The sequence below is a fragment of the Photinus pyralis genome, unplaced genomic scaffold, assembly GCF_008802855.1.
Source record: "Photinus pyralis isolate 1611_PpyrPB1 unplaced genomic scaffold, Ppyr1.3 Ppyr1.4_LG6, whole genome shotgun sequence".
Lineage (NCBI taxonomy): Eukaryota > Metazoa > Arthropoda > Insecta > Coleoptera > Lampyridae > Photinus > Photinus pyralis.
The window spans coordinates 12,078,591-12,105,891 of record NW_022170663.1 but is presented as its reverse complement, the minus strand read 5'-3'; the positions used below and the strand labels follow the sequence as shown (position 1 = coordinate 12,105,891).

Genomic DNA, 27,301 nt, shown 5'->3' with positions numbered 1-27,301 from the left:
CCATCGGAACATTTTTTTCTTTTCCCTCTTAGGGCTTCCCGCGCGCATTTCACTAGGTCAGAGTACGTCTTATACTTTCTTCGTGATGGAGACCGTGTCCGCTGACCCCCTTCACCTTGCGATCTTTGCTCATGTCATCCTCACTCCCGTCATCGTACAATGTGTTTTTTTTACTTTAGGCGATCACCGCCCCCCAAATGTTCGGCCGTCTGGATGTTGCCACTAACGATTGGACCGACGGCATATTCTCCACCCTTTGGAGACGAACGTTGAAGGTGAAGAAAACAGATTTCACCTGGTAAATTTAATGCGCACCTGATCCATTGACTTTAATAAGTATATGTTGCAGGTTGGTTTTGGACGGCCCTGTGGATGCCGTGTGGATTGAAAACCTAAATTCAGTGTTAGACGACAATAAAACGTTGACTTTGGCCAATGGTGATAGAATAGTAATGGCGGCTAATTCTAAAATAGTTTTCGAGCCGGATAACGTTGACAACGCAAGTCCGGCAACGGTCTCGCGTATGGGCATGGTTTTCATGAGCGCGTCTGTATTACCTTGGATGCCCATTTTGGAGGTTCCTGGTAACAGTTGTTTCTCATATTTCTATCGCGGTTTTTTAAGGCGTGGCTTAAAACGCGACAACCTGGCGAAGCCGAAGTTCTCAAAAACTTCTTCAATAAGGTCTACGATGATCTGCATAACTTCCTGCAGGTTAAACTGAAACCAAAAATGGCGATTCGGGAGGCGTTGTACATAAGGCAATGTTGCGATATGCTTCAGGGGTTATTGACTACTGTGGACGATATACCGCGAACGTACTCGGATAAACATCTAGAACGATTCTTCATCTTCTCAGTGATGTGGTCCCTGGGCGCCGCTTTGGAATTAGACGATCGCTCTAAATTAGAGCAATACGCAGTTAAAATGCCAGTGAAGATGGACTGGCCTAAATGTATGACCGACGAATCCATTTTTGAGTACGTTGTCGCCGACAGTGGCCGATGGGAACACTGGCGAGAAAGAGTAGAATCTTTTAGTTATCCCGAGGATCAGATTTTAGAATACACGTCTATTTTGGTTCCAAATGTAGATAACACTAGGACTGCTTTTCTCATAGAGACTATCGCCAAACAGGGAAAAGCCGTACTGCTGATCGGTGAACAGGGTACCGCAAAAACGGTGATGATCAAAGGTTTCTTAAATACATTCGATCCCGAATACAAAGTTAGCAAGTCGTTTAACTTTTCATCCGCAACAACCCCTAATATGGTGCAACGGATTATAGAGTCATATGTAGATAAACGGGTCGGTACCACTTATGGGCCTCCCGCTGGTAAAACTCTAACTATTTTTATTGACGACATCAATATGCCCGTGATAAACGATTGGGGCGATCAAATTACCAACGAGATTGTGCGGCAGTTGATGGAAATGGGAGGCTTTTACAGTTTAGACAAACCCGGAGATTTCTCGACAATTATGGACACGTTCTTCTTAGCTGCGATGATCCATCCGGGTGGCGGACGTAACGACATTCCACATCGCTTAAAGAGACAGTTCTGCGTGTTTAACTGCACATTGCCCAGCGTTAATTCGATGGATATGATTTTTAGTAAGTCACGACCACTTTTTCGCAAAATCTCTCTCAACATTCAACTTTTAGATCAAATTGGTAGAGGTTACTTTTGCAGTTCGCGTTTTAATTCTGAAATAGTCAACTTTCTACCACGATTAATACCTCTTACTAGACACGTATGGGCGCAAACCAAAGTGAAGATGCTACCCACCCCCGCCAAGTTTCACTATGTGTTTAATCTCAGAGACTTATCTAGAATTTGGCAAGGCATTCTCACCGTGCAGGATTTGGAATGTCAGTCCATTACGTCGCTGTTGAAACTTTGGCAACACGAATGTACGAGAGTAATTTCGGATAGGTCAGTATACCGATCAGTTGTGGTATTATTTACCTTTCCGTTTGACGCGCAGTTTCTCGAATTATTAGGTGCGACCGAAGGGGTCCCTAGTTCTGGTCTTGACCAAACGCACAAGAAATACAAAAAATATATCTTTGATATTCAAAAAGACCATGATCAAAATAAAACTAAGGGGCCTATTCTGTATATTGTCGTTAACAAACGATATCGTTGTTGTAACGACCCGATCTGCGCTATATTCAGTATCACCACAGATATACATAAAGAATATATCTGTGGTATCACTAAACAAGCGGCTAGGGCTTGTTAAATAATCACAAATTTACCGCCAGATTGTCGTTACGAAACAATCCATTTTAGCGGACAAAATAGAGCAAATCGTTTCCGAACGATAATCGCTGTGTAACGACATCGTTACGTGTTATATAATAGAGCCTTATTGTAGTTAGGTACTTTTAGGATATAAAGAATGCAATCTATTGCTCTTCGGCGTCACGAGACGAGCGAGCGTTGTGAACGGGCGAGTCGATTAGCTAATCGCGAGAATGTCAAAACTAGGGAATGCAATACCAGGATCGCGGGATCCCGAAATACCGGGATCCCGCAGCATTTTTGCGGGATTAATCCCGCACATAAATGGAGCGGGATCCAGCGGGATTTGCGGGACTGAGGAATTTGTCGACCAAGGGGACGATTCTGTTTACTTTGTTAATGAAACGGTAACGGATAACGGGGAAGTTATTTTTTAAATAATTGTTAAACTTTTTCCTTAAAAATGTACTATGATTTTTGAGGCACTTTAGAAGTTCACCTTTTTGTGCTTTACAGGTGAGGTTTTTTGAACTCTTAAGTTAGGCTGAAAGTACTTCTTTGTTAAATATTGTGATAATTAGCGATTTATTTTAATACAGAAGTTATCCGCACAAAATTGCTTATTTGCCAATTTATTTAAAGTTTTGCGTTATCCCGCAAATACCGGGATCCCGGGGGATTAACATCTAACAATCCCGCAAATACCGGGATTGAGATTTTGCTGCGGGATTGCATTCCCTATCAAAACTTATCTGCGCCGGACATTCGTACCAATTAGTTGCATCTAAATAATTACTGAAATTGGTGGTTCGTAAAAGTTAGTTGCATCTAAATAACTATAAAAATCAAAAGGAAATTGAAAAAATCGTAAAGGCACAAACATACAACATTGAAAAGCCAGTACCAACAATTCGCAAAAAGACCAAGGCAGGCCAAATAAACCAAAACAAAACCAAAATAAAACGTGACTAAACAGGATCACATAACCAAAACTGGCAAGTCAAAATTACAAACGACCAAAAAGGTTTCCGGTCGTTTGCCAGCCGCAAAAATTCTGCCGACCAAGTTTTTACCGCTGTGAGTGAATATGTCCTTGTAGATATTGTGTAATAATTTACAATTGTTGTTGCTTTATTCTTGTTATTGTTATGAATGCTAACTGCAAATCACACACAAAATGCCACGATTAACTTCCATCAACAAACAATCCGTTCCTCACCTTAAAAATCATTGTGCACAGATTCATAAACGAAGAAGACAGAGAGTGGTTTTTGCAAAACTTAACGAGACAGGCAATAAAAGAGCTTGACGACTACGCTCCCTTGTTTCCTGAGGAGCCGACGTTTTGGGTCGACTATTTACGAGAGCCCCCCGAAGCGACCGGAGACGAGCCCGACGATTTCGTCTTTGACGCTCCCAAAATTTACGAAGAAATTCCCAGCTGGTCGTTTGTCAAAGGAAAGCTGCACAGTAAGTGTCGAATCGATATGCACTTCCCCAGGTTAGTGTTCAATAGGTTTCATGGAGAGCTACAATGAGGCGACACGCGGTTCCGCAATGGATTTGGTGTTCTTTCACGACGCGATGGTTCATTTGAACATTGTATCCAGGATAGTGAGAACGGCGCGAGGAAATGCGCTTTTGGTGGGCGTCGGCGGTTCCGGCAAGCAAAGCTTGACCAAACTGGCCTCGTTTATCGCCGGATACTCGAGCTTCCAAATTTCACTGACAAGGTAAGGCTTCATTTCCAAACGTGTTTATTGCACCATCATTTTAGGTCGTACAATTTGAATAACTTCATGGACGACATGAAATACCTTTATAAGGTTTCCGGTTTTGAAGGTCGAGGCATTACCTTTGTGTTCACAGACAATGATATTAAAGAAGAGACTTTTTTGGAGTCTTTAAACAACGTTTTGAGCTCTGGTGAGATCGCGAATCTTTTTCCCAAAGACGAACTTGATGAAATCACAACTGAGTTGATCGGTGTAATGAAGAAGGTGGCGCCAAAGAAAGTGCCAACTAACGATGTGTTGTATGATTTTTTCATAAGCCGAGCTCGTTCCAACTTACACGTTGTGTTATGTTTTTCACCGGTAAAAAAAGCGGTGAAATATTTTCTCTAAAAGATTTTCGTAGGTGGGTGAAAAGTTTCGAAATCGCGCTTTGAAATTTCCAGGTTTGATATCAGGATGCACAATGGATTGGTATTCCCGTTGGCCGATAGACGCACTTGTTGCCGTCTCTAACCACTTCCTCAGTAACTACTATACCGTTTCAACTAGCGAAATCAAATCTGGTCTTATTCGTATTATGGCCACAATACAAGAAACCGTCACGGAAATGTGCGTCGCTTACTTTGAAAGGTGAGAAATCTCCCAGTTGGTTAGGCTTCTCACAAGCAAGACATATTTCAGGTTTCGCAGACAGACGTTTGTGACGCCCAAGACGTTTCTGTCCTTCTTGGGCAGTTACAAAGTATTATACAAAGACAAACATGACGGAATAGCAGTACTGGCGGAAAGAATGAGAACTGGTCTGACTAAACTAATCGAGGCGGCGGAAAGCGTCGACATCCTGCGTAAGGAACTAGAAGTTAAGGAACAAGAAATCGCGGTAGCAAACGCCGCCGCCGAAAAAGTATTGGCAGTCGTCGAAAAGGCTTCGGCAATTGCCAACAAAATAAAGGAAGAGGCTCTCATTGTCAAAGAGCGCGCCGAAGTACTCGTCAAGAAAATTGGTAAAGATCAGAAAAATGCCGAGAAGAAACTGATCGCCGCTAAACCCGCTTTGGAAGCAGCCGAAACTGCTCTCCAGGTATAGGCAGGTGTAAAGTCCACGAAATAAAATTGTTATCGTAGACGATTAAAGCGGCTGATATTTCAACCGTCAGAAAACTGGGAAAGCCCCCCTTTTTGATTATGGTAATTATGGACGCAGTGTTAATTTACTTCAAGAAAAAAATTGAGCCTACTAAAGTAGACCTAGAAAAATCGTTTCTTGTGACTTCCTGGCAGGAATCTTTGAAAGTGGGCTACGTGTTGTCCAAAGAACGTATTACAATGAGTATATCGTAGGTCATGGCAGACTCCAAATTTTTGTTTAACCTACAAAACTATCCCAAAGACACGATCAATGCTGAAATAATAGACTTGCTGGCACCGTACTTTGATTTTCCGACCTACACGTTTGAAAGCGCAAAATTGGCTTGCGGTAACGTGGCCGGTTTGATTTCGTGGACTATCGCCATGGCCTCGTTTTACGATGTTAACAAAGATGTCCTGCCTTTAAAGGTAATCTAGATGAACATAGAGGTAATTTTACTTAAAAATATTTGCTAGGCGAATTTAGCAAGACAACAAGCAAGGTTGGACAAAGCCACCGGTGAGCTTAATGCTGCGATGGATCTTTTGGAAAAGAAAGAAGCGGAAGTGAAGCAGTGTCAGGATGAGTACGATGAAGCCATGCGATTAAAACAGGTACACTACTTCCCAAGCACTTTGGTAATCTCCAAGTTGTATTATAATAACTATTTTGAGGTTCTCTTTCCCTATTTTGTAAGGAGTTAATTTGTCCTTACCGAAGCCTTATACATAGGGCAGCTAAATCCATCTACTGTAGATGATTGCAGAACATGTCCTGTGTAAGAGTCGAAAGATGTGTAACCTCGTCTCCAGCAACGCTTTGATAAATCGCATAACTTCTCGCTGGTCAGGTTGCATGCTAGGGTAGAAGACTTGCTTTACGTGACTTTTTTGTATGTTACAACAAGGCTGTGGATATTTTGGTATACTCGTAAACTTTGGAGTTAGTTTTGCCTTTATGTTGGTTGCAATACCCGAATGCCCTCGAACCCACCATAAAGTAACGCCGTTTTGTAATGCCACCTGCTTTATGTTGCAGATGCACTCTCAGACTAGATCAGTGGAGGTCACTAAGGCCTTTAGCACTTAGTAATGAATTTTAATCATCAGTACAATACTGCATTATATATCAAGGTAGAGAAGTACAGTATTATTGCCTGAGCACCAAGATTACATCTCGAGGCAAGCGCCTCGGGGTGTAAGGTGCGAAGGCAATAATAGACTTCTCTACCGTGGTATATATGTTACCGGCAAACTGCGAAATCCGGCATTTTGCAAAATCCCTAGGCATTTTGCGAAATGACCAATGCAGCAGGCAAAGTGAGAAATGGAACTCGACTTCGCACTTCGCCTGCCTCTCTTTAGGGATTTCGCGAAATGCCTAAAGATTCAGGCAAAGTGAGAATTCTCGGTTATTTTCCACAGATTGCGCCTGCAGCTGTGCCAAACGTAGAACCGTCGCGTTAGTAACTTCCCCCATTTGATATATTCTCCACAGTAAATCCAAAGCGTGACTCAACAGAAAACCCATAGAAGAAATGCAGTCTAAACGTGAGCGCAATATTTAGCGAGTACTTATACTCGGAATTTTACAGTCTTGTAATGACGTCATTTTTGTCTATCCTTGTTTAACTATGTAAAATGACAATGACAAAATAAAAACTTTAGTAGTACAGTATGGCTGTATTAATTGTAGTGAATATTCTAGAAATCCAGATAAACGTGGAGGCCGAAAGCGGATGTGACGCATCCTTTCCGGGAAATACGATATGTTTTGTTGGAGAATATTCGGTTAATCCGCACAAAATTGCATATTTCCCAATACATTTAAAATTTTGCGGGATCCCTCGGGATTAACATAAACGATCCCGCAAATACCGGGATCAAAATTTTGCCGCGGGATTGCATTCCCTAGTTCTGTCGTTATAATTCCAGTTTAATTCTCCGATTTGACGAATTAGAATAATTTTGATTTAATCAATGACAAATGTAGGATTACAGCTTCATGCAACCCAAAACCAACGTAATCAGGGATTATAGTAGGAATAAACTTAGATTAGAATAATCAAGATTAGTTTAATCCAATACTTGATCATGCAACTAAAATTTTTGTTTAATCTCGGATTTGGCAAATAATCTTGGATTTCGATTATAATTCGCTTTCTTGCAACCGGGCGTAAGGGTTTTGACAGTCAACAAAAACGCAAATTAATTGTCTTTAACCTTTTTACCGGTTGCCGTTTTATTCATAATGTTAATAACACCTTGTATAATCAAATTAGGTGCGCAACTTTAATTAATAAACTGATTTTTTACGCAACTTGCCACTACAATTCTACCGCAATCCAATGTTTTGCAACTTGAACCCTAACGCTTTCGTGGGAACACCTTATTTCATACGCGAGCGCAAAAATACAATAATTCACCGAAACGAAAGAGTTCGCTCACGTATTAATACGGTAACGCTGCACAATATTCCCTTTTTTCTGAAATCCACCACGTTCTATTTGTTAACTCATAATAAATCATAACGAATTTAAAATACACCCAGCTTTTCTGGAGCTTGCGGCGCGGTTTTCACTTCAAATCTGTTGAAAAACCTTTGCAATACTATATCACGTAGGTACGACTACGCGGCTGTCAAATCTCTTCATATTGAGTATTGAAGAACGATTGTTATTCGATCTATAATTGTCGCGTTTACGCAACGTAATTTTGTCTCGAAGTATATTCGCCGATCGGAAAAACCGAAACAACTCTCCAGATAACCCGGCATCAGCTGCTTTTTTTTCTACATGGGTAGATGTAGCGGAGACTATCTCTCTCATGCTCCATCGCGACGATTTTTAGAACCGTCAGCACTGTAACGTTTCGCCTCTTATCTGCTTGAACACTCGCCCTTATCTAACGTGCTTCATTTTCTCAAATAGGTAACGGGCGATCAAAAATGAGTTGCTGTCGAGTCGCCTTTGGAAGTTCAAGTTAAATACGAATTCTCATGTAAACAAAAATTCCAAAGGTAACTCGACAGCAACTCATTTTGATCGCATAGTATAGTTCTGTTCTCTTTCATTATGAAGCGGTACAAGTATAAAATTTTCTTCATATTAGTCACCTTACACTTATACTATTATGGTCAATGGAAGTTTCTCTTTTATGGACCCAAACATTTCTTTTTAAATACAAACCACTATGTGCTACACAGGTGAATATTCCCAATGGTTTCTATGACTGGTCGATTTAACTTACTAATTCGATTCAAATTTATGAATTACACACTAAAGCCATCCAGCAGCTTCGACACAAATTTTACGTGCAATCCCGCGCGTATCGTTATCTCCTTTTATTTATTTATTTATTTATTTATTTATTTATTTATTTATTTATTTATTTATTTATTTATTTATTTATTTATTTATTTTTATTTATTTATTTATTTATTTATTTATTTATTTATTTATTTATTTATTTATTTATTTATTTATTTATTTATTTATTTATGTATTTATTTATTTATTTATTTATTGTCATGTCATGTTTTTAGCGCATTTCCACAAAAGTAAAATAAAAATGCGCTATTGTGGCCACTTTGTCCGTCCGTCCGTTCGCTCGTTCGTTGAGACGCTCCTAGTTCTTTATCTTAAGAGTTATTGTTCTACTTTTTTCGCTATTTGGTTCGTTATGGTGTCGAGGCTTACACCAAGGAAGGAATTTTTTCTGCATTTATTGCTAAAATAGTTATTGTAAAAAAAACCAACAAACCGTTTTTTACATGTTCCATAATTTTACACTTTTGCCGTTTATTAACGATCCTAGAGACGTTTATAATTTTGTATTGCTATCTGTCGTCTATCTGTTGGTCTGTCCGTCTGTTCCTTTGTCTGTCTGTCCCTCTATCTGCCCGTGTGAACGATAACTTTGTTTAGAAATGTCTGATCGCGTTGACTCCCCATTAGTTATGAACTGAATTGCATGAAATCCAATATGGGCATAGATTTAGCCATACGTATAATACGCAATGGCAAAAGTTGAGTCGAATCGATTCAAAATTCACAGTGCCCTTTTCGCATCTCGACCATTTATAAACCGAATGGCAAATTTTTTTATTTATAAAAGTATTTGAATGAAATTGATACATAGGCACTTGGAATAAATGAAAATCTAACGCCAGTTTCAAAATTTGGTTTTGCGCATGCGCAGTGCCAACTTTTTTATTTATGGAAGCATTTACATGAAATTTGAAACATACGCGCTTGGAACAAAGGCAAATCTAACGTTATTTTCAAAATTTAGATTTGTGCATGCGCAGTTCCAACTTTGTTATTTAGAAAAGCATTGAAATGAAATTCTTCTTATAAACTGAAATTGAAGTAGCACGTGAAAAATGAATTGCACATTTGCAACGCTATCTTTCATATTTGTGGCCGGATTTTTACGATTTTAACAGAAGTTGCATCTTACAAATGGGAAATGCGCTTTTTGTAAATCGTTTACGATTACTTTTTAACTTGTTTTCTATTGGTTTAAGCGAATTGGTATATTTTGCTATGGTTACAATAACATTATTGTCACAATTATTTTTTTTTTTTTCTTTTTTTCCTATTATATACACTCTTAACAGTGTACGCATCGATTGCCACAATTGTTTCCAAGGCAATGACTTCATTACCTGGGTTTTCATATTGATTTGCACCAATCCGGTGCATTTGTTTAAACATGTCGGATCTCCTATTCAACAATACAAAATAACACCTTGTAACGGCAGTTACATCTGGTATTCATACGATTAAATTTGTTCAATTTGGAATAATACCAAATTTTCACAAAAAGAATTTTTTCCGCCGACTAGCTTACGATTATTAAACGTGATTGCAAATACCACCAAAGGAGAATGGAAGTTACTTTTCTCTTTTACCTGAATTTTTAACATGTCGCCCCTTGTAATGGGTGGTCGCTTTAGAATATCAAAAGTATTTTTTTTGAATTTGTATGCACCGCTTCATAGCCAACGTAAACGAAAGTATGTTTGGCGATAAAAAGGACCTTATTGGGACAAGCGAGCGCAGTTGCCACGATTTCTTCGAACCTTTGAGTTTCGTTCCGTTATGTTTAAAGCCGAACACGTGACGCAAATGCACGTCAGTCGAGGCCAGATTTAAATAGCGAGAGAAGTGGGAGAGCGGGCGATTCTTGGTTGAATTAGCAAGTCGAACAATTATTTTAAATCCATCCACGTGTACAGAAAAATGGAATTTGATTGCCTTTGTTTTTCTTAATATATTCAATCAATTAAAGTCCTACACGTAGGTATGTTTTAGAGTTCAAACAAACCTGAGCATTAGGTTTTGAATTTAAAATTTTAAGAGGAGATAAAAAAATCAATCAAAGCGGATATTTGTTATACTGAGCTAGCCGAGGGCAAATTAAAAATTAATTGTTATTTTAAATTTTTTGCCAGTGGTCTCCACAGGTTCAATTTTATTCTTTGCAAGTGTGGTCTTCAACCCTTGTAGTATCTAAACCCGTTAGACTCTCTGATTGAACTCGCCTGATTGAAAATCAATACAAATCTCCAAATAGCAAAAAGCAAATACTTGTACTAAAGCTGCTCTTTTGTTAAGTAGCCACTTTCCTTTTATTTGAACCAAATTTAGTTTCCCATTTGCTATAATATATAATACTCCATTATAACCTTAAAATCTAATCCTTCAACGCAGTTAGAAATCCTTTTAATCAATTTTATAATCAAACAAAACGAACAATTACTTTTTCTAAATGGGTTAATACAAAAATTCACATACAATTTAGTTTTTCTTGTTTTCCGTTTTAATGCATAAAATAGTAGTGGGTTTTAAAATTATTGATTTATTTATGAAAAGGTGTCAATATAAGAAAACTCCTTTGTACTTTAAAAAACAACGACCATATCCTTAAGGTTACTTTATTAAGCGGCAGAGCAAAGCGATGCAAGCTTTATACGGGAGTCGATGGTGTCCGTCTGTCCGTGAACACGATAACTATCAAACGCTTGGACCGATTTGGTTCAAATACTTTGCACGGTTGACTTATATACTACAAGTAATAAGCCTATTGAAAATGGGTCAAATCCAATGACCCCGTGGGGTTACGATTCTCTGTCCCTGCCAAACGCTTGAACCTATTTGGTTGAAACTTTGCACAGTAGACTTATATACCATATGTAACAAGTCTATTGAAAATGGGTCAAATCCAATGACTTCGTGGGGTCACACCGAGGTGCTCTGCCGCTTTTTTAAACGCTCTCTATGGGTTTTATTAATATCTGATTGACAAAGGAGTTCTTAAAAACCCCAAGTAGAGAACGAGTTCCCTCTTTTTTGCACGTAGCTGGAATACCGATTCTAAAGACCCCTAAGCTTACTAAACCGAAATGTATTCACGCCAGAACCCGCACTCGATAATGAAACTTTCCAGTCGTAATCCCCTGTGTAACTTCCCAGGGGTCCTATTCTTGACCCTACGTATTTATCAAGGTTATTCGTTTTTTGAACCAAAACGATGCACTTTGGTCGAATGGTATTCTTGACCGTTCGAAAATATTTCGAATTCGTAAATGTCATTCGTTTTTACAACGAGCGGTATAAACCAGTCGAATTTATGACATGTGCCATTTTTTTTACCTTGACGTAACTTGTCGACCGTATTCAGAATATGTTTAAAAATCCATTTGAGGAATTGAGTGATGAACATATTTCATTTAACGAAACAACACACCAAGAGACATTGCACGTGAGTTAACGAACGCCTACAACAACGTCCATCTGTGGCTGAAACTCTCACATGCACGTTAATGTTAATTAACGCACTTGCATGTCTTAAGACAAGTCTCTTGGTCTGGTCTGGCTGGCCTTACAGCTACATACTTACGCATAGTCATTCTTGTGAAAGTTTTGGCGAGGGTTTTGGTTGCTGTACGATTTTTTGGAAGCGACCAAATTTCGTAGATATTACAAATTCCACTGTTCGCAACTCACTGTTAAGGGCCTCACAGAAGACCGACTTGTTCGTCCGATTTGCACGACGTGTAACTCAGTTGACACGATCGGACAAAGAAATCGGAAGTGCATGGGTAAAATCGGACGTCGTGTAAAATATCAACATCCGACTTTTTGCCTTCCGATCGAACAAACACGAGGTGTATGGAGTCTGTCGTACTTGTTCGACATAGGTACCAACAACCGACAACAGTCGGAAGTCTGTGGGGCCCATAAGCACTTTTTGTAATTTGCTCAGTTATAAGAAAGCAGTTGTGTATACAAACTGTTGTCAAGAAAACCTTTCGTATGAAGGTATTTACTGCTACCAAATTCTACGTTGCCAAACATATCATTCGAATTGAAATTACAAGCGTTACGAAGGGTACACATGAATAGCAAATGATAGTCGTATGCGAATTTTCATACTTCGTTTTAAAACGAATACGAACCAATTCGAGTGAGGTCAAGAATAGCACCCCAGGGGTTAGTTTGAATTTGTTCACTCCACTCAACAGGAAATCACTTCGTACAAACTTAGGGCGACATTCTCGGTTTTACTCGCGCTTGATCGTGGCTTCCAACTAATTGACCGTTTAAGCGTAATTTTTCTTCTTTATGGTCGCGCTTTCGTGGCTTGACGCTTAATATGTCCCAAGAAACCTTCAACGGACGCAACCCCACGATATTATTTTTCAACAAATACGTCCACAATGGGTGTGAATATTCTCTACTATGCATCTAAGCAATTTGCCAAAACCCTCGAGTTCTGCCACCTCTACTGCCCCGAAACCTCGGGCTCGGCACTGCTAAAAACAATTTGAAATCTCCTCTACGCCAATGTGTCATTGCTACTCCAACGATCCACACGTAATTTGAAGGCGGAAAAGATGTCACACAGCAAAGATTGAAATAATTCTATTAAATTAAACTGCATTATGACACTGAACTGTTCTTTTAGGCCGTGATGGACGACGCGAATCGATGTAAAAATAAAATGAACCAAGCCAGTGCGCTAATCGACGGTTTGAGTGGCGAAAGGGTGCGTTGGACAAATCAATCGGCACTTTTCAAAGCCGAAACCGAAAGGCTGATCGGTGACATCGTCATTCTCGTCGGATTCCTCAGTTACTCGGGTCCGTTCAATCAAGAGTTTAGGGTACTTCAGCAGCAGGTCTGGCTCAACGCACTTCTCAATCTGAAAATACCGGTCTCAAACGACATTAACATTACGGATGCTTTAATCGATACAGCGACGGTAAGGGACTAATTGGGCGTATAGGATTTCAAATGGTTTCTTGCAGATTGGCGAATGGAACTTGCAAGGTTTGCCAACGGACGATCTGTCTATTCAAAATGGAATTATCGTTACACGAGCGGCGAGATATCCTTTGTTAATAGATCCGCAGAGTCAAGGAAAGAATTGGGTAAAGAATATGGAAAAAGACAACCACTTAATTGTTACCACACTAAACGATAAGTATTTCAGGTACAGTATCTATCATTTTCTTTCAATAGATCACGTCGCCCATAGTTTGTATAAGACTTTTTCTACCTCTATCTATCTTGGAGTTGGAAACTATTTGAAAATCTATATTTAATGCTCACACATTAATTTCATAGGAACTACATAGAGGATTCGGTCTCGCTAGGTTATCCAATGCTAATCGAGGACGTATTGGAGGAGCTCGATCCTGTGTTGGATAACGTGATGGAGAAAAATCACATTAAAGTAGGCTCGAGCTACAAGGTCAAGGTTGGAGACAAAGAAGTTGATTATCATCCGAGCTTCCGGCTTTATATCACTACAAAACTGGCGAATCCCAATTACAGTCCCGAAATTTACGCGAGAGCGTCGATCATCGACTTTACCGTTACAATGAAAGGTCTCGAAGACCAGTTATTGGGAAGGGTGATACTGACGGAAAAGAGGGAACTGGAAACCGAACGAACGAACTTGATTAAGGACGTGACTGCGAACAAGAGGAAAATGCTGGAACTGGAGGCTAACCTGTTGTATAAGTTAACGACAACTCAGGGTTCGTTAGTTGATGATGAATCCGTCTTGGAGGTGCTGAACGTGACCCAAAACACCGCCGCAGACGTGCGCGAGAAGCTGAACGTTGCTAAGGAGACTGAGACGAAAATCAATGCAGCTAGGGAAGAATTCCGAGCTGTTGCTAGACGCGGAAGTGTCTTATACTTTTTGACCACAAGCATGGCAATGGTAAACTGTATGTACCAAACTTCCCTGGAGCAGTTCTTAGAAAGATTTGATATATCGATGCACCGTTCAGAAAAAACTCCGATCACATCTAGACGCATTAACTTCATCATTGAATACATGACGTATGAGATTTACAAATACAAATCGCGAGGTTTATACGAAGTGGATAAGTACATGTTTGTGCTCCTTCTGACACTTAAAGTAGATATGAATCGCAATTATGTCACTCACGAAGAGTTTCAGTATTTGATTAAGGGAGGTGCTGCTTTAGATCTAAATGCTTGTCCTCCAAAGCCGGCGAAATGGATCACAGATACAACCTGGCTTAATCTCGTGGAACTCGCAAAATTGTACCAATTTCAAAACATTTTGACCCAGGTGGAAAACAACGAGCGGTCTTGGAAGGCGTGGTTCGACAAGGATGCGCCGGAAGATTCTCCGATTCCGGATGGTTACCTTTCTTTGGATCCCTTTAAAAAATTGTTAATGATCCGCGCGTGGTGTTCCGATCGTACTTTAACTCAAAGTCGCAAATATATAGCCGCGTCGATGGGACAGCGTTTTGCCGAACCGATAATACTAAATATGGAAGCTCTCCACTCGGAAAGCCGACCCTCGACCCCGCTCATTTGTTTCTTAACAACCGGCGCAGATCCAACTCCTTACATTGAACAGTTGTCGAAGAGAATGGAAAATATGACCAAATGTATGTCGATGGGACAAGGTCAGGAGATACACGCTAGGAAGCTTTTGGCACACGCCATGAGTGAGGGCTACTGGGCGTTACTACAAAACTGCCACTTAGGATTGGAGTATATGATGGAAATTTTACTCATCTTCCTTGAACTGGAAAAAAAGGGGGGCGCCGGAGCTCACCCCGATTTTAGACTGTGGCTCACCACTGAGGTGCATCCGAAATTCCCGATCAGCTTGCTGCAAATTTGCATTAAATTCACAAATGAACCGCCGTCTGGCATTCGTGCTGGTCTCATGCGCACGTATGGATCCATGAACCAAGACATGCTGGACAAAAACGACCAATGGCAGTATCTTCCCCTCATTTACGCAATCTCCTTTCTGCACACCGTTGTGCAGGAACGTCGCAAGTTTGGACCGTTAGGATGGAATATACCTTACGAGTTTAACTCCGCCGATTGGCTCGCCAGTTGCATGTTTTGTCAAAATCATCTCGACGATGTCGATCCCTTAAAGGGCCCCAGCTGGAGCACCATTAGGTAAAAATCTTTGAATTAAATCCGAAGGTAATCGTTGTCCTAGGTATATGATTGGAGAGGTGCAATATGGAGGTAGAGTGACCGACGACTATGACAAGATTCTACTGAACACTTTTGCTCAAGTGTGGTTTACCGATGGGATGTTCAATGAAGACTTCTGTTTTTACAGAGGATATAAAATTTTTAGGTTCAAGCAACTTGCCGACTACTTCAAAGCGTTTGAGGATATGCGTCCGACCGATCCTCCGCAAGCTTACGGATTGCATCCCAATGCCGATATAACGTAGCACCACATTTGATTTTATGAATACACAGCCTTATTTGCTTAGGTACCAAACCAATGTAACTACGACCATGCTTCAGACGATTTTGTCGATTCAACCAAAATCGTCTGGAGGAGGCGGGGAATCGCGAGAGTCTTCGGTGGCAAGACAAGCAACGGAAATGCTCGCAAAGGTGCCATCCGATTACGATCCTTACGAAGTTAAAGAGCGGTTACGGATTATGGGGATCTTAAAACCATTAAATATCTTCCTACGCCAGGAGATTGACAGAATGCAACGGGTCATTAAACTTGTACGAATTACTTTGAGAGACCTACTGTTAGCGATCGAGGGTACCATCATAATGAATGAGGTTTGTGTTATCAACGCATATTGGAATTAATATAATACCCGCAACCGTACAGTCCCTTAGAGATGCTCTAGACATGATTTACGACGCAATGGTACCGATGGTTTGGCGCAGAGGTTCTTGGTTATCCAGTTCGATTGGATTTTGGTTCACTGAACTTCTGGAAAGGAATGCCCAATTCAGAAGCTGGTGTTTCGTAACGAAACCTCCAGTGTTTTGGATGACGGGCTTCTTTAATCCCCAAGGTTTCTTAACGGCAATGACTCAGGAGGTAACCAGAGCGCACAAGGGTTGGGCTTTAGATCAGGTGGTCTTGCACAACACAGTCACTAAGTCCTCTTGTGAGGAAGTGAAATCCGGCCCTGCGGTAGGTGTGCATCGGAAATTCGTTGGTCACCTTCGTATTTTAGGAGGGAGTCTACATTCACGGTCTCTACATGGACGGAGCCGGATGGGATAGAAAAAATTGTCGTTTGGGGGAATCTATCAATAAGGTCTTATACACGCTAATGCCCGTTATACATGTCTTTGCCATTTTCTCAACTTCACCTAAGGATCCAGCTTTATACAAGGTAGGTGCAACATCGACATTTATAAGCAATTGTATACTGTTTTTGATACAGTGTCCCGTTTACAAGAAACCAAGACGAACAGATTTGAACTTTATAACTCCGTTATGGTTGGTAACGCTGAAACCTCCCCAGCATTGGACGTTAAGGGGCGTTGCACTTCTGTGTGATATTAAATAAGTGTTTTGTGTTAGTTATAGGTGTTTTTGTAGCAGTATACAATTAGCTCGATTCTAATAGTATCTACTTAGCGTTTTATTAATGTTTCTTTCATTCTTTGGCAAACAATGAATCAATTACAGCAAACAGCATTTGCGTTACTAAACAAATAAGCAAACAAATATCTAAAAATTTTAGCGCTTTAATAGGTAAGCTTTAATCATTTTTTAAACATTTTCTATAGGTATGTGTAATTGGATCATTATAATACATATATCACGTGCTACCTAACATTTGACCAATGTAAACCTTCAATTGATATCACAAATTAGAAATAAGCGAAATCACAGTAGTGAACGAACAGTAAGTAATACTTGAATTGGGATATAGGTCATACACCTACATTGTAAAGGGTTAGAAAAGCTAAAGGGTTGTTAGTGTACATCTCTTTACAATTTGTACGACTGTCGCATCATTAAGTCAAAGTAGCCATCACTGTCGATTGACGCACTTATTCCGCTATAGTAGTTTAAAAATTCTTCCAGTGTTACCTACAAACAAATAGATAATTATTGAGAAGTTGAGAAGAAGAGCTTACATGGCCATCTTTCGTGGACTCATCTTCAAAATTGGCTAGGAATTTTGTAAGTATTTGCTCTTCAGTTTCCTCTCCAGAGATATACCTAGGATTGTGTTTAATATTGTACACATTTCTAAGATCGTCTATAGTAATTTCGCCATCTTGGGTCTTATCCATTTTCTGAAAGGCTTCGTTGATAACCTTTTTTCTTGATTCGGACATGGGCGGCTGCAAATGAATGGGATTACTTAGCGTCGTAGGTAGTATAAAAAACAGTAATTTTACTACTTTTATCAAGAGAAGAGAATATATACGTTGTCGCGTAGAAACATGAATAAATTAATTTTCAAGATAAGCGCCGACAGAAAATGTCAACTTCTTTCTCTCTCACAGTCCCTCGCTTCTTTCTTTTAGTCGCGATCTATTATTTAAAAAAAATCGCGTTCTGAGGGGGTTCGAACCCGCGTCATCATAATCGAGGAGCGGCTATGTGGCAGTTGCGCTACGCTACGTCCTATTAAATATCGCGACGAACTAATAGGTATAATTAACATTGATTTTAAATTTATTTTATTTACTCGGCAGCTACAGCATACGCTTTAAATGTGTATATTAGTCAATTTCAAAAACATATCGACGGTTCTATTGCCATATTTCCTTTCAAATGTACAAATGCGCTTTACACAATTGTAAGGCAGGCCCGCTCGCCTTCGGCTGCCGAGCGTTACGCATGACTATATCCTGTGCATGCAAAGATTTTATTCTCGCCCAAAACATGTAATGCGCACCGATCAATAAGAATAAGTCATTCAAAAAGCTTCAGCACGTGCACCTCTTTTACACGGGGATACTGTATGAGGGATACTGTATGTCTGTATCTAAGATACAGTATGTCGTCAGAATTCGTGCCCAACACACCTCGTAAAATTTGAGCATTGAGATATTTTTTTGGTTAAGTATTTTCAGTATTAATGAAAAGTATCCAAGTGTAAACAGTTCCACATAACTCAACAGCCCATCGGTCTCTAAAGTCGTAAAATCGCCGGACGACTGGGACTAGAGAAAGGCCGAAATTTAGTCGCCGATACTGTATGGGGGAAATATGCATCTGTGAACGGCTCCATAAGACCGCCTTTACATGGGAATACAGTCTCCCGGAGACTGGCATCTCGAATACAGGTGTAACATTGCGTCTTATCGGCGACTAAATTTAGGTCTCTCACTGCGAAATAATAGTTTAGAATGAAATTTGCGAAGTCTATTTGACATAAATTCTGACGACAGGCTGTATCTCGCATACAGTATCCCCGTGTAACAGCGGCCTATGGGTTCCCGTACACGAGTTGCCTTTGGAGTCGGACCGACCACACAATTGTCGTCGCTTTTTGGAGACCTGAAGTCCCCATATAAACTGTATCATACGTACACGGACGTTCACGGTAATCGAAACGATCATCTGCAGTCATTTCTTAGTCGATCTCCACCGAGTAATCGTCTCGTCCACTGCTGTATATTAACCGCAAGTCTCAACTGGGTCGAGACGAGCCGTAATTTATTTCTACCACTACGATCGCAGCGAAAGGCTGTAGAAATCCATAATGTTGAAGCTGACGACTACAATCTCACCACGAAATATAGGAAAACAAGTATAAATTGTGCACAACTCTTGTGCAGATAAAGCGGTTTTTTTTAACCGAAATAGCTTTTGTTTTGACATTACCAATGGATATATTTCTTGCAGACGTCTCAATCGCCCTTTGTGTGCACCCTCTTCCGACAATCCGTTAATGAGGTATAAGGGAATATACCCGATCACGATAAGAGCCCCCCCCCCCTCCTCCCCGTACTTTGATAAGAGGACAGAAAGAAGGGTTTTCGCTGAGACCTTTAATTAGAATACAATGAGAGATAACATTAATTTTTATCTCCCCCCCCCTCCGACCGCGTCGTTTACTGATCTCGAAAAAGAGTCGCGCGGGAAACTTATAGTGTGTACAAACCAATTTATTGCGATGAGACCTTTCATTAGAATACCATGAAGGGTAGAACATCCCCCCCCCCCCATTTCCTAAAGTTTAACTTGGCACCACTAAAGCATGCGTATGCAAGAACTGAGACCAATTGGTTGTCGTATGTAAAAGTTATGCACGATTTACTTTCAAAAACAGCATCTCAGAAAATAATTCGTGGGGGGGGGGCTCCTTTTAGACAGCGAAATTTGATGGCCGTCTGGTACACATTCAAGGTATACGCGGAAATTTGAGGCGAGAGGGACTCTTCAACTTAAACGGTAAGTAGTCTCTTCTGTCGGCACTTATCAAGTTGTGCCACATATGCGATCTAAAATGAGTTGCAGTCGAGTCACCTCTGGAATTTGTGTTTACATGGGAATCGTACTTCCCGACTCGACCCCCACTCATTTTCGATGGCCCGTTAGTTTTTAAATAACCATTCGCTTTTCGGTGACTGGTAACTTCGGGAGAAATTGGAAAGCCCCTTCGCATCGACCTAAATTTGAGACGCTTCACTCTAAATTCGCTCCCGTTCTGGAGGACAACGAGAAGGCTCAAATGACGTATGAAGAATATCTTGACTGAGTTTTCTTTAAATGTTTGTAAACCCGGCAACAGCGTACGACAGGAACGGTTTTCACCCTTGACAGTGTCCGCTAGGCCATGGAAAGGGACTAGAAAACAAATAATTGTTAATCTAAAACGACCTAAGGTATTGTGGGAGGGATAGGAAACTCTAGAAACTCTATGCCATTCTTCACATTAAAGCACGGTTTGCTAAAGTAAAAATGGGCCTGAGCTAGAATTTAATTTGATTTTAGTAGCAGAAACCGTTTGCTCCGATGTAAACCTGAAATCGAATTGTCATGGGGTTGGGCGGTTTTTTGGAATTGGGTTATGCAAAATATACAGAATAGTGTCATATAGGGCAGTATCGTCAAAAATTTTTAGGCGAAGGTTTGCGAATACGGCCCTGTTCAGTTAAATGCGTACGAAAATTTGCGGTGCCAGGGAGTCGCGACTAAAGACGAAATTAACTAAAATTACGTGACAATCCTGCTGGGCCAGATCCATTAGTTATCAGGGTGTTGAGTTTTTGCTGATTTTAGGGGAAATAAGGCAATTTTGGGTTTCTGGAGGTTTGATTGGCTGTCAGAAATGAATTCTACTGCTGGAGTAGGTTAGAAGGTTTCAAAAGTTTAAGGAAGTGGGAATCAGGTCGTTCAAAGGCAGCCGTGGTCCATAAGGCATGATACCATGAGATCATTCGCGTCGCTCGGTTAAAAGAGTTTAAATCAATCACCCGTAGGTTCTGTGCGGGGCGGTTTTACAGTTGGTGAAAAATTAAGGAGAAGTTACAAAAGAGTTTGCGTTGAGGCGCAAGAGTAGAAAAGATTCCGTTCTAAATCACAAGATTTCCGCATTGTACCGTTAGCGAACATCAAAATATACATTGAAAGAAAAAACTAGTTTTTAGATCTCGATCTCGATATGAAGTAGGGGATACCATGAAAATACCATGAATGATAGAACACAATTTCCACAGTTGCACTTGGCACCACATAGGCATGTGTATACAAGCTCCACACAAATAGATCGTCGCATCTCGGGAAATAATCAGGGGAGACCTTTTAAGACAACAAAATTTAAAGGCCGTCTGGCACACCATTAAGCAGACTACCTATTGCCAAACATTTCAGAACTAGCACTATTGCACTATTAGTGATTCAAAACAGCAGAAATGGTCCGAACGGGCGAATTGACGAACAAAAAGCAAGCAATGACAAATTTTTCAATTTTTCCATTAAAATCAGACACTATTTCTTGTTGTTCCTGCTATGGGGATAGCAGTAGCGCACAGTGAATTTTTTTTAATGCGAAGATAGGAGTGCATGCCAAGGTTAGTAGAGAGAGTAGGTTGCCTCGTAACTTCAGAGAGACGCGTCATCGAGAATCCGGAAGTCCCATTTGAATGGTGATTTCGTTGACTTTGACAGTTATATTTGAGTGTGTAAGTACTCAATTGTCAGACAGTGCTGAAGAATCTATTACGAATACTTATTATAATTCGATTGAATACTTATAGTAGGGGAGCTAGCACGAAATCCACTGAACGAGAATGATCAAAATTTTAACCGATGGAGTTCCATTTTGCCCTATCAGAGTCTGCTAAAATCGATCGTCTGCCGCCTCAGGTCATATGACTTAAGGCGCAGGCGGGTACTTCTTGCGGTACCAATTCTAAAAGGTTGTTTTTCGAAAAAATAAGTTATACACCAAATGAAAACGTTGATAATAGCTCTTAAAAAAATATTTAAAAAAATCGCGAACATTTGATAACTCCGTAAAAAACAATTCTTAGTCGGTTTTTCACGAACTTTCTACGGATATACCTAGGTTACCGTTGGATGAATGAAGCTGATTTTTTTTACAGACTAATGATAGGTACAGCCAATGACTACGACAGTGTTTCTTTTTTAAATTTTTTCTCTAATTATAAGATATCTTATAATGTTAAGATAATAAGATAATCTTATAATTAGAGAAAAAATTTAAAAACGAAACACCGTTAAGTAATTAGTAGCACCTATCATAAGTCTGTAAAAAAAATCAGCTTCATTCGTCCAACCGTAACCTAGTTATATCCGTAGAAAGTTCGTGAAAAACCGACTAAGAATTGTTTCTTTACGGAGTTATCAAATGTTCGCGATTTTTTTAAATATTTTTTTAAGAGCTATTATCAACGTTTTCATTTGGTGTATAACTTATTTTCTCGAAAAACAACCTTTCAGAATTGGTACCGCAAGAAGTACCCGCCGCGCCTTAAGTCATATGGCCTGAGGAGGCAGACGATCGATTTTAGCATACTCTGATAGGGCAAAATGGAACTCCATCGGTTAAAATTTTGATCATTCTCGTTCAGTGGATTTCGTGCTAGCTCCCCTACTATTACTGTTACTTAAGTAGGTATCAATATAGGGTATTAGATGCTGGATGGAAATCTTTGTGACGTTGTTATATGCAATAGCAGCTCCAACAAATCGAAAGCAAAAGGATCACAGATTCAGTTTTTTGCTATTCCAAAAGGTAATTCCTGTATTACAAAAAGAATGGGTTATAAAATGCAATGGAAAGGGGAACCTAAACCCCGCATTCAATAGAATGTGCAGTCTGCATTCCCGGCCGAAGACTATGCTGATGAAATGTAAGCTGTTTTGAATAAAGTGCGTTTAATATTTCGTTAGCATGTTTCTTTCTATGCAATTCACGTACCATTTCGATTCATTTTGCGTTTTTTGAATTTGCTCTGTTGTAATTAATTTTTATGATGTGGACAAAATGGGATTCTGGGTGACGTCATTCGCCTATTTTAATACTGAACGTTTATTGGCTGAAAGTTACGAGGCAACCTACTTTCTCTATTAACCATGTTTGCATGCAATGTAATTTCCCTATGTTCGATTTAAAAAAAAACCATCAATCTATTGAGTAGTTCAAATGAGTAGTAGATACAATTGACAGCTGTCACATTTTTAAAAATACCGCCGTCAAATTTAATTACGAAATCGGGTAGGTTATTGCTTAGAATGTCAAGGAGGACATTTCGAACATTTATTGTAATTGTTTTCGTTATTTATTTTCTTATTTTCTTCATTTATGTATTGAATAGATCAAATTAGTAGAATACCAGGTGCACATGACCTACAAATAATTGCAGGTTGGTTCACAATGAGTTGTGGTGTCAGCGCGTGCCCTGTGAGGTCAAGTTATCGTAAGTTTAAGAAAAATTTATCCTAAAGTTGCTGTGGCCTCACATGACTTCTTTAAAAAAACCTTACCGAGTGCTCTTCATCATAATCATAAAGACTATAGACTTGCTGTTCATAGTCACACAAGTTGCGCGATTTGGGAATGTGAACCGCGCACATCTCATAGATTGATGTGTTTTTTTTAATCGAACATAGGGAAATTACATTGCATGCAAACTCCTATGTTCGCATTAAAAAAAAACTCACTGTATATACGTTTGTGTATATCCAGTATATCTGTAGTAGGTAATAAGGACGAGAATGTTTGAATGTGATATTTTTCACTAACTTTTGTAACTGGAAAAATTTGACAACCCATGAAGGTATACTACAGTAGTCACTTAAATTATTAAGAAGTGTCCAGTTAATTCTCCAACTACTGTCTAAAGATACGTCTAAACGATCGATTTAAGAAGTTCGTATTCCCACTCAATGCGTTTTTCGCGTTCTAATTATTACTAAGTTCAAATTTAACATAAGAACATTTGAAAGTAATTTCTTACATTTATCATTTATTAATTGAAATTAATTGAACGAGACTTCGAAATTATGCGTCCAACAGACGCCAATTATTCGTTTGTCCAAATATGCGAGGAGCTAACCTAAATTATTTTAAATTTAGCTTCTTTTGTAATTCACGTTACATTTTAATTTTATAACTTCATGAATATAAATTGAAGTGTTTCAAGGAGATTTGTGCTAGTTTAGGGTGGATGCAAAAAGCTTACTGCGGCTGTCGTAAAACCAAGAGCCTTAAAGTTTGGTATTGTAAGAAGCAGACCATTTTACTGCAGTTTTCAGTGGGGCCATTGAACCTCAAACTTTGATTCTGTAAACCGCAACCCCGAATGCGTTTCCGTGACTAATCGGTCTTGAGTACTGCCACATCTTCGTTCGCTCATAGTAGACCGAAAATAAAGGGGTCAGTGAGTATAATCTCAGCTCTGATTTCACACTTACGGAGAAAGATAAAAAGTCAATGAAATCTAGCACAAAAAATGGAACGTGGTGAAGTCGTTGCGGACGGTTCGGTACCCACCTAAATAAGTGTCATAATACTCGGAAGCGGAACCATTGAAACAAACAAAGTGAATGTTTGGAACAAGAAACTTAACCCGGTTTTAGGCACCCCAGGTGTATTACTATCACGATAATGATATTTGGTGTGTAACTTGCATTCCCCGAATCACGATTTTGGATCATATCTTTGAGCATGCCATTTGGATTTTGGAAAATGTTATTTTTATATTTATCCATGTTTATTAAATACATCTACTCGGCTATTAGGACCAAAAAAATTGAAATTAGATAAGCATCGGTATTTCGTGAATGAGTGTGGGTTTTGTCATTGCTTTTTCTTAATACTCGTTAATAATAAAAGAACTTAAGTTAATTACTGCCATTCGATAAGGAATTGTACGAGTATATGACAGATACAGTATTTAGTAATAATTGCTGATCATTTCGTGAAATAACCATCTGAAAGCCTTAAATAAACACGAAGGTGCGGCTTTTATTTGTAAAGGTGTGGCTGGTACTGCGAGCTTTAATGTTCATCGATTAAATTTTAGAACAAATTCAAACTAATACACACTTACACGTATCGCAATTAAAAATTCGTCCATATTAATTCCTCCGCTTCTGTCGGCATCAAATTTATCGAACAAGGCTTTCGCTTCGTCGTCCGTAACCTCCATTCCAGAATCTCTGAGACCCTTGATAAACTCCTCCAAATTTAATTGTTTATTACCATCGTCGTCCATTCGTCGAAACATTCTTCCCAATCCCAAAATGCCGGTCGCTCCTCTCGATAGACAGATCAGCCTGAGACGTTCGACCGGATCGGCCGATGCTCCCAGAGCTCTCAGTTTTCGCATACTTTTTGAGGCCATATCGGACTCATTGCGAGACATCGAGCTTTGCGGACGGAACATGTTCCTGAAAAAATTGCCAAATGTTACACGTATATCTACACTCTTAGACCGCACGTACACCTTTTTAAAATAACCGCAATGAACTGATATAAATACTACGAAGGGTGGTGAATCTCCAGGGGGAATAACGCACGCACCTCACCGGTACCTATTATAATACTAATAGATATTTAAGTAAGCACTAAATGCTGAACTATACTTGAGATTAAGTTCTTACTAAAGTGTGCTCTTCCGGTTACTAAAGTGATTTGTGTATTTGTGATTAAAAACCGTGTACCTATTATAGACCGGATATAAAGAATTCTATTGAATTTATTGATGGAAGTTATTAGTTACCCTGACAATCCGGAACAATATCAACATGTTACGCGATATGAATATATACCCACCTAACAAGACGCCACCTTAGGTTCGGGTCTGTTGACTCAAGTGCCATTAAGCCAGTAATGAACATGAAACTTCACCATTTGTAACAATTTTGCTAAAAAGAGCAACGAATTTCAAAGTGCGGCTGTCGGTAATTTGAGGGTTTTAAATAAGTAATGTTCCACGGTCTAAGGGGTGATACCCTCTGGAGACCCAATTACCCTTTAGAGTATTCGTCCGTTGCCATTTAGGCCGGGTCGTTCCACGACCCCTAAAAGTTATTTAGAATAACTTTAGACAAAGTTTAGCGAGGTGCGTGTCGTGCCTATTGCTAATGAAAATTGTTTCAGATAAAAATCGCTTGATGACTTTTACTTTATAACCGCACCTATTCTAATATGAACACAGTAAAAATGAAACGCGTGTCATTTTTTACTATACAGGGTGGATCATTACTGCCTGGATGGAAGATTGTGGGTTTATTACCGCACATATTTAAAATTCATTGTCCCGACATATTCACAACCCTAAAAATATTTTCAACGAAATTGCAATTTTTATACAGGGCGATTTATATTACAGTTGCATTTTTTTAAAAAGGATCAAACGGTTACGGAAAATTTCATCAAAAGGGTTTATATGTGCCATCAACAGAGCCGTGGGGGTGACTTATCCGATATGCTATTCCATACACACATTACACATGTTTATAGTTTATGGATCAATTAAAAAATCGCTATTATTAATTAAAAACCTGTGTTTTCTACTAAAATTACTTTTAGCATGCATTTTGGTACAACCGCGTTATATTATATAACTACACAAAACTCTTCAGTATTGAAACTATTGTTTTTTCATACTTTTTTCGTACTACTTATTAGTCAATGTTGTGTATCTGTGTATCTATTTTTTTTATATCGGTTTACTAAATCAGAAACCTTCGCGGTCATACGTCCAACTATTCCCCAAAGTATATGAACGGTGTAGAAAGACGTAAATAACATGCAGACAGAGAAGCATTTTTTTAAACATTATCCCTCGTTCCTATAAATGGAGTTGAGTGATATCAAAGATTAAGAAAATCGGATCTCAAAGCCTTCCCCATAAATTTATTGTTGTAGTATTAAAACACGACTATAGTTTCGGCGATAATCGCCATCATCAGGTGAACTATAAATTAATTAAACTTACAAAATTGATCGTAATCGAGAGGGGTGTTGGTGGGGTCAAAACATTGAATGCAAGTATCTAGACAGTGGGGTGCCCGAAAAGAGTACTTATAAAAGGAGAATGGAGAGTAGATACATGATGTATCGTCGGTGAAATCAAAACTTAAAGCGCGAATATTTAGAGAGCTACGTAAGTGTCAGAAAAGTCAAAACTTCAAATGCAAATATCTCAAAATCTGTAGATTAAGTAAAAAAAATAAATGCCAGAGAGTGATGTAGATATCCAGATATATCTAAATGGAACCAAAATGACATAACAGGTGGTTTCAGGTTTTATAGATTTTTTGTTAAATTTACGGTATAAAAACTGTCGTGACAAAGAATGAGGGACGGTCTTTCGGCGATACCTCCGTATGTATAAAACAAGTTAAAAAGTCATTATGCAAACATAAATGACGAGAGCGTATTTTCACATTTTGAA

At 39.3% G+C, this 27,301-nt stretch overlaps 2 protein-coding genes across 2 annotated transcripts in view; one reads left to right on the top strand and one right to left on the bottom strand.

Annotated features, from left to right (window-relative positions):
* The window catches only part of LOC116173991 (dynein heavy chain 8, axonemal-like), a 31,315-nt gene extending 14,266 nt beyond the window's left edge, over positions 1-17,049 (top strand). The window contains exons 23-42 of the mRNA XM_031491755.1: positions 180-298; positions 350-578; positions 626-1,616; positions 1,668-1,938; positions 3,491-3,720; positions 3,767-3,983; positions 4,028-4,346; positions 4,390-4,616; positions 4,668-5,067; positions 5,112-5,279; positions 5,328-5,543; positions 5,592-5,729; positions 13,089-13,385; positions 13,432-13,616; positions 13,751-15,589; positions 15,633-15,872; positions 15,919-16,225; positions 16,278-16,589; positions 16,633-16,794; positions 16,846-17,049. Of these exons, the coding sequence (XP_031347615.1) occupies positions 180-298; positions 350-578; positions 626-1,616; positions 1,668-1,938; positions 3,491-3,720; positions 3,767-3,983; positions 4,028-4,346; positions 4,390-4,616; positions 4,668-5,067; positions 5,112-5,279; positions 5,328-5,543; positions 5,592-5,729; positions 13,089-13,385; positions 13,432-13,616; positions 13,751-15,589; positions 15,633-15,872; positions 15,919-16,225; positions 16,278-16,589; positions 16,633-16,794; positions 16,846-16,971 (6,993 nt within the window). The 3' untranslated portion in view covers positions 16,972-17,049. The remainder of the gene's footprint in view (positions 1-179; positions 299-349; positions 579-625; positions 1,617-1,667; positions 1,939-3,490; positions 3,721-3,766; positions 3,984-4,027; positions 4,347-4,389; positions 4,617-4,667; positions 5,068-5,111; positions 5,280-5,327; positions 5,544-5,591; positions 5,730-13,088; positions 13,386-13,431; positions 13,617-13,750; positions 15,590-15,632; positions 15,873-15,918; positions 16,226-16,277; positions 16,590-16,632; positions 16,795-16,845) is intronic.
* LOC116173992 (calcyphosin-like protein) lies at positions 17,026-25,478 on the bottom strand. Its single transcript, XM_031491756.1, has 4 exons — positions 25,344-25,478; positions 24,950-25,289; positions 17,549-17,758; positions 17,026-17,501 (listed from the first exon to the last, which is right to left on the bottom strand). The coding sequence occupies exons 2-4, from the start codon at positions 25,283-25,285 to the stop codon at positions 17,400-17,402; spliced, it is 648 nt and encodes a 215-aa protein (XP_031347616.1). The 5' UTR covers positions 25,286-25,289; positions 25,344-25,478; the 3' UTR covers positions 17,026-17,399.
* Positions 25,479-27,301: the final 1,823 nt, after the last annotated feature.

Excerpts from the sequence above, each read along its gene's own strand:
- LOC116173992 (XM_031491756.1), bottom strand. The coding sequence starts at position 25,285 with ATGTTCCGTCCGCAAAGCTCGATGTCTCGCAATGAGTCCGATATGGCC. Across the intron at positions 17,759-24,949 it reads AATTTTTAATTGCGATACGT|CCGCCCATGTCCGAATCAAG; the intron begins GTAAGTGTGTAT and ends ATTCATTTGCAG. Across the intron at positions 17,502-17,548 it reads AGTCCACGAAAGATGGCCAT|GTAACACTGGAAGAATTTTT; the intron begins GTAAGCTCTTCT and ends ATTTGTTTGTAG.